The sequence below is a fragment of the Phragmites australis genome, chromosome 8 (genome assembly GCF_958298935.1).
Source record: "Phragmites australis chromosome 8, lpPhrAust1.1, whole genome shotgun sequence".
NCBI lineage: Eukaryota > Viridiplantae > Streptophyta > Magnoliopsida > Poales > Poaceae > Phragmites > Phragmites australis.
Genome location: NC_084928.1, coordinates 6,177,647 through 6,185,362, shown reverse-complemented (window position 1 = coordinate 6,185,362; position 7,716 = coordinate 6,177,647). Strand labels below are relative to the sequence as shown.

General features: G+C 44.2%; 1 protein-coding gene across 1 annotated transcript; it reads left to right on the top strand.

Moving 5' to 3' along the window:
- Positions 1–4,118: 4,118 nt before the first annotated feature.
- LOC133926453 (uncharacterized) lies at positions 4,119–7,716 on the top strand. Its single transcript, XM_062372400.1, has 4 exons — positions 4,119–5,096; positions 6,722–6,859; positions 6,950–7,189; positions 7,267–7,716. Exons 1-4 carry the CDS (start codon positions 4,239–4,241, stop codon positions 7,345–7,347), a joined length of 1,317 nt encoding a protein of 438 aa, XP_062228384.1. The 5' UTR covers positions 4,119–4,238; the 3' UTR covers positions 7,348–7,716.

Here is a 7,716-nt window from a genome sequence, read left to right as displayed (position 1 = left end):
GTGGCCCAGGGAGCGTGGCCGGGCTGAGGGAATTAAAGGAAGTGGGCCAGGGGAGAGAGGGATGGGCCGGAGGGGAGAAAAGAACCGGGCCGGCCAAAATAGATGGGAAGGAGGGAGAAGAAGTGGGGGAATGGGCCGGGTTAGGGAAAAGGGAAAAATTGAGCCCAAATAAGGGGAGTTTTGGAATTTTGGGAGAAGATTTATAAATGGTTTTCAAAAAGATTTGAAATATTTATTTGAATGCATTTTGAAATTTGATTTGGCTAAAACTGGGATATTACATGGAGGGTTTACCAAGGTCAGCGAATCATGACACTATTCTTCTTATTTTTAATCGGTTTTCAAAATGTGCTCATTTTGTTGCTCTCATTCATCCATTCACTGCTCTGCAAGTGGCTAAGGTTTACATCAATCATATTTTTAAGCTGCACGGGCAACTACAAGCTATTGTGTCGGATAGAGATCGAATTTTCACAAGCTCATTGTGGCAGGAGCTGTTCAAGTTCTCTCACACATTGTTGCAGCTGAGTTCTTCGTATCATCCACAAATGGATGGTCAAACCGAGAGTCTTAACCAATGTTTGGAGGCTTATTTGCAGTGTTCAGTGCATGTTTGTCCAGCTAACTGGTTCCATTGGCGTCCTCATGCGGAATATTGGTACAACACGTCGTATCATTCCTCTCTTCAGATGACCCCTTGTGAAGTTCTCTATGGTAGGAAACCCTATGACTTGGGCATTATTCAGCTGGAGGAGGCCATGGTTCCTGGTCTGATTTCATGGCTTAAGGAGCTGAGCTGATGAATCAATTACTTCAGCAGCAATTGCATCGTGCACAACAGCGGATGAAACAACAGGCCAACAAACACCAGTCTGAACGAGTCTTTGTAGTGGGCATTGCAGTTTATCTCAAATTACAACCCTATATTCATACATCGGTTGCGTACTGTTCTAATCAGAAATTGTCTTTTCGATACTATGGACCATATACCATATTAGAGTGCATTGGATCGGTAACTTATAAACTCAATCTACCTACTGGATCCCTCATTCATCCTGTTGCACATACATGTCTCTCTTCTGAAGAAGGCTGTTGGTCCAACAACACAGGTCTGTTAGGAGCTTCCTCCGTCTCCTTCTGTTCTGCAGGCAATTTAGACTCCCGAATGCGTCCTTGATCGTAAGCTGGTAAAGCGTGGCGCGACAATAGTCCAACGAGTCTTGGTTCAGTGGAACAGCTCCCCTCCAATGTGGCTACTTGGGAAGATCTGGCAGCGATGCACCAGTGTTTTCCTCATTTATTGGCTTGGGGTCAAGCCATTTCTGAAGGGGATGGGAATGTCATGATCAGTGGTGCGTAGGAGACGCAGCTGACAGATGGAGATAGCAACAGATCGACAGCAAGACCCACAAAGCAGCGAGAGTGCCAGGGGTAGCAGGTGGGCGTGCGTGTGTGCGTGAGGGCTAGAATGTATATAAGCTGTATCAAAATTGTAAGAGCATCTCCAACGACATTGTTATATGGTTTTCTATAGCTAAAAAATAGTGAAACAGAGAAAAAAAATGGCCTCCAGCGACTTCCCTAACGGGCTCGCTATCCTCGGGCACTCCCTATTCGCTCCTCCTCCCTCGCCACACGTAGGAAGCCACTGCCGCTCGCTAGGTTGCAAACGCCCCCGCCGCTCGGAAGTCTTCTTCCCGCCACTGGCACTAGGTATGCTCTTCTCTGCTGCCCCTTTCACTTTTGTTGCTGGATCCACCGTGCTGAGACAGGGACGGGAGAGAGGGAGCACAGGGAAGGGAGGATGGGAGGGGGCAAAGTACGCCACGCCACCGACCGCATCAGCAGCCATGTCGGTCGTCGCCCATTCGCAGCCATCATGCCGCCCACAGCAAGCACCGCCGCAGCGCTGACCGCAGGCACTGTCACACCTCTCATCGCCCTCCATAGCCTCGTGGTGGCCTCTGGCCATGACTTGTCGCCGTCCCCCATGTCTGCTGTCCTTCCCCTTCCCCTCCACCTCGCGTTGCATGTTGCCGCTGCCGCTCCTCACTAGTGCCATCGTCTCCGATTGCCTGCCCCCTCGTTAACTAGTGCCTCCGCTTGTCTGCGTGGTTTGAATGTCTGTGCACTCCATGTGTTCGATGCTTTGCCTACAAGGAGCACTGATGAGGAATGTCGACTTGTTCTTAGTACAAATACTTGGCCTTTGCCCCCAAACAAGTGCATGTATTCTAGTACTTGTGCTGTGATAACTGATGATACAAATACTGATGCTCATTTATGTTATCTCAGACAAAGTATGGCTGGCTACTAATTCCTTCCAGCACTGAAAGTTTTCATGTGTTTTCTACAAGAGAAACATCGAGCCAGTGAAGTCTATCAACACTCCATTGATTGAAAGTAACTTTACAGTTCACAATGGGCAAGTACATCCACGCCTGCTGCAACTTTAACGTTTGTATATACATAGAAAAAGGGTATGATACCTCAAGGTATCTTTCACAGTTTCTCAACTTTGTTTTCCACAATGATCCTAAACGAAAAATCATCTTTCATTCTGAAAAGCATGTAAGTAGTGCACAGCGTAATATGTTGAATTGATGTTTTTGTGATGGCTGATGGCACTTGATTTTTCCAATCTAACTGTGCAAATCCAAGCACGTGTTACTAATACTATTTCATTACCAAGCATGGAACTTATTTTTGTTTGTTCACTGTTGCAGTATCCAAGAATTTTGTTTGGTTAAGCTAGGAATTGATGTAATGATACAATTTTGTTTGGTTAAGCTAGGAATTGATGCTATGATATAATTTTGCAATGTAGAGAATAGTCAATTTGTTTGGTCATAATACATGTTCTTTTTTGCAATGTAGGTTGTTCCAATGGGTAGTTTTCTAGACTTGATTGGTGAGCACAACCTAGGAAGCCATGAAAGATATTGGGAGGAAAGTCAATTTGAAAGCCCACCTGGTGAGCAAGAACCACCACTTTAGAAGTTACTCCCTCCATGATAGCAAACAAGAAGAGTATAACAAAAAATTTTAGTCAAAATGAAGATAATTTGTTGGTGTCGGCGTGGCTACAAATTAGTATGGATCCAGTACGAGGGAATGAACAATCTCGTGCTACTTATTGGCAGAGAATTCATTATTACTACCATGAGCACAAGGATTTCGAATCTGACCGTAGTTCGAACTCTCTCATGCATCGTTGGTCTACCATACTAAAGAATATGTTCATCGTCATCATCGTCCGGCGATGATGATGAATCTAAGAAAGATGGATGACTCATTCCGAGATGAGGAGAAACTACAAGGCAAATGACTTAGCTCAATAACCAAGGGAATGGCCTTCCATATATAGACCCCAAAAATGTAGCCGCCGGAAAATATAGTCGTTGGAAATATAGCCATTAGAAATATAGCTATTGGAAAATATAGCTGTTGGAAATATTGCTGCTCAAAAAGACGTCTTTAAAAACAATAGCCGTTGCAAATGACGCTGTTAAAAATATAAAGGTTCAACTTTCTAGTTACATGATAGTAGTAAAATATATGCGAATTGAATATAGAGAGCTAAAACTAGAGAAGTCATTGGAGTACGCAGAGAAGTAAAAAGTGAATCTAAATAGGGAGGTTCCCTGTTTAGAAATATAGGGAGCCAAAAAATAGAGAAACCTATCTAACAGAACCAGACTGGAATTCAAGAATCATCATGCGGCTTCAGGACAATCACTCTCCTTCCCCACTTTTTTTCTTCTGGAACCTTCCATTCTCTCTTGTAGTAGTAGGTTCACGATGCTTTGTAACGTAACCGCTTGTTGGGGGAATCTCAAAATCTAAGCGACTTTTGAAGTGGTATCTACAATTTTGTCTTTTTTTAACGCAAAATGTGCCACGTCACATCAGGTGATGCGCGTGTGTAGAGGAAAGAAATTTTATAACACCTGATTCTTTAAAAGACCTTCTTTTTTAATACGATATATTTTCATTATTTTTTACTACACGTATCAATCGATTGGATTAAAAGAAGGACATATAGATTAAAATATTATAAAGATTTTTCTACGAAGGATTTTTCTACTAAGGATCCTATAAAATTTCTTTTCGTGCGCGGATGCTGCAGACCAGTGGTCGCATGAGTCACAAGGAACAAACAAGAGGCTATCGAGTATCGACACTTGACCTCAAGCTCGCCGCCGCAGCAGCAGCACAACCACCGCACGACCCTCACGATGCTGCCTCTCCGCCTCCTCCTCGCCGCCGTCGCCTTCCTCCTCTCCGGCCTCCTCCGCCCCGTCCAGCCCTTCACTGCGCTCGAGTCCGAGCAGATCGCCCGCTTCCAGGACTACCTCCGCATCCGCACCGCGCACCCGTCCCCCGACTACGCCGGCGCCGCCGCCTTCCTCATCCCCTACGCCGCCTCCCTCGCCCTCCGCACCACCACGCTCCACTTCTCCCCGTGCAAGACCAAGCCTCTGCTCCTCCTCACCTGGCCAGGGACTGACCCCTCGCTCCCCTCCGTGCTCCTCAACTCCCACCTCGACTCCGTCCCGGCCGAGGCGGAGCGCTGGACGCACTCGCCCTTCGCCGCGCACCGCGACCCCGCCACGGGCCGCGTCTACGCGCGCGGCGCGCAGGACGACAAGTGCCTTCCCATCCAGTACCTCGAGGCGATCCGCGGCCTCCAGGCCGCTGGCTTCGCCCCCACCCGCACCCTCCACATCTCGCTCGTGCCCGACGAGGAGATCGGCGGCGCGGACGGGTTCGAGAAGTTCGCCCAGTCGGAGGAGTTCCGCGCCCTCAACATCGGGTTCATGCTCGACGAGGGGCAGGCCTCGCCGACGGACGTGTTCAGGGTTTTCTATGCGGATAGGCTGGTGTGGAGGTTGATTGTGAAGGCCGCGGGGGCGCCCGGGCACGGGTCGAGGATGTTCGACGGCGCCGCCGTTGACAGTTTAATGGATTGCGTGGAGACCGTGGCCGGGTTTAGGAAGGCGCAGTTCGGGATGGTGAAGGCCGGAGAGAGGGGTCCCGGGGAGGTGGTTTCGGTGAATCCTGTGTACATGAAGGCCGGCATTCCGAGCCCCACGGTAAGGGTAGTACTGCTACTAGCTAGTTACTTGGCTCAGTGCAAGATGATTAGATGATGCAACGGTTATGGGCAATCAGATTCTAATTTAGGTAGTTTGAGATGGTCTGGAGAAAACATTGATCTCACTAGATTTCACATATTTGCTTGTTTCCACTTTCCATGATTTTTTTGCGCCGAACTTTATCGGCTTGATTCTAGAGTAGGTTCGTAAGTTACAAAGTTTACTTCAATACTTATGTTTTCTTCTTGAGGTTAGTGTTGTACACAGGACTAGACATATGTCTTGAGATGAGGATTTTACTGCACTTATTAATGTATGGCGGTGGTATTGTCATCATGCTATGCTGTTGAGGTATAAAATTGCCTACCTTGAAGCCAAGGAGCAAGTGAACAATCCTATTCAAGCAATGAAGAAGACAATGAATTGTAGGGCTAAAGGACTAAGCTAAAAAAAGCATACATTATTCATAGGAAAGAACATGCAAGCAATGATTCAAATATATGCAAATACTCTCTACAAATTGCAAAATATTAAATCCGATAAATTTATTAAAAAGGTCTAGTGAAATGAAGAGCATGGAGTCCTACAGTATATATGATGGTCAGCATTTCTGTCAGACAATTTGTGAGAGTGTATCAATTTAGAAGGAAGTATCTTCCTTTCTGACCTTATCTTCCTTTCTGACCTTAAAACTGTATGCTACTGAAATTAGTCACAAAAAATGTGGATTTGCTCTTGACCTCTGATACAATGTCCTATTTGGACCTTAAAGCATGACAATTTTTGTTGTTTCCGGTCCCTCAATTTTCTAGTTTTATTTATCTGCATCCCTCTGTTGTGTTCTTTAAAAGACTAATTAAAGAGTATTATGCATTTTGGGTTATACAGTTAGTTACACCCTTCAGTTGCATGCAAAAAATGAGGCGCACGGGATGGATTTTTACAAAAACCTTTTTACATGACAGAATGTGTTCAAAATTCTTATTATCTTTCCTTAGTATTTATTGGACAAGTAAGTCTTGATTGATAATGCAGAGAATCCTATATGATGTGACTCATGTCATCTAATTATAGAGATCAACTTGTCATGCTTGCAATTCTACCAAGCAAGTTGAGGGAATCAAACACTATTGAACAAAGTTGCCAAATTGTATCTTTTGATAATCCAGAACCAACAAAGTAGAGTTGAAGGACCAAAGTGAACCATGTCTTCTGAAAATACCAGTTCCTGGTTTTCCTAACTTAGCAGTGCTTTATGACTATGATCATCATATTTGATCAAGAATTATATTTGCATAAGCATATGGAGTAATGAACCTTCTCATCTCAATCTGCATTGGAACTTTCAGTCCCATCATTTAGTGCTCCCTGATTTCACTGAATGTTCTTTTACTACATTTGGCTGCAGTTTTTCTGCAACACTAATTATTGTACACTTACAAATATAATTTGCTCCAAAACACCACACTACCAATTTCAGCACTGAATAGGTTCATTACCTATATCAAGGTAAAAGAGCAAAGTTCCAGTGACGATAGTGGCATGCACCAAATCTTACATTACCGTACCATTTATTCATTTCTTCTGCGGCTTTTGTACTCTCTAAAGACAGTCTGATGTAGGGTTTTGTGATGAATATGCAACCTTCAGAAGCGGAGGTGGGCTTTGATCTTCGCCTTCCTCCAACTGAAGATATTGAACAGATAAAACGAAGAATCAAAGAAGAATGGGCGCCAGCTCATAAAAACTTGACCTACCAGGTAAAATTAGTCGCAGTTGCACATAACTATTGAAAATGAATCAAATGTTCCATTACCTACATTCCTGAAATTCTTTTTATCACTATACAGTTGGTGCGTAAAGGACCAATAAGTGATGTGGCTGGACGTCCCATATTTACAGCAACCAATGAGTCAAACCCATGGTGGTCTTTATTTGAACAGGCCATCATCTCTGCAGGTGGCAAGCTATCTAAGCCTGAGATTTTATCTTCAACTACAGATTCACGCTTTGTGAGGCAGCTGGGCATTCCTGCCCTTGGGTTTTCTCCAATGACAAATACTCCGATATTACTTCATGATAACAATGAGGTAATTGATCTTGACCTGTTATCATTTTCCTTGTACAGAATGTGATGCTTAAACTCAGTGTTACCTCAACGTTGCAGTTTCTGGAGGACAAAGTATTCCTGAGAGGCATCAAAGTGTATGAACATCTCCTTAGAGCACTAAGCTCCTTCCAAGGCTGATTCAAAATGGGAAACTGCTGTTGCTTAAATTATCACATTGTCCTATTCCTATCCCATTCAGCGAAGATAGGAATCCACAGCTTTCTCATGATTTTGGTTCTGTCTCAACCTTACCAGGGTAAAACATAAATAAATCAAATCTGCATACATAAGTATGGAGGCATGAACTGTAACACATGACATAAAGTTCACGTCTGCATTGGCGTATCTCGATTTGGAGGTTCTACTGGTTTTGCCCTTGTACAGAATGCAAAACCAATGTTGTGGAATAATTTCTTTCAATATGGACGCTTTCCTAAAGATGTAAAGATTCAATATGAACACTTTCCTAAAGAAGTAAAGGTATAAGTCCTACATGACAATTGTAGA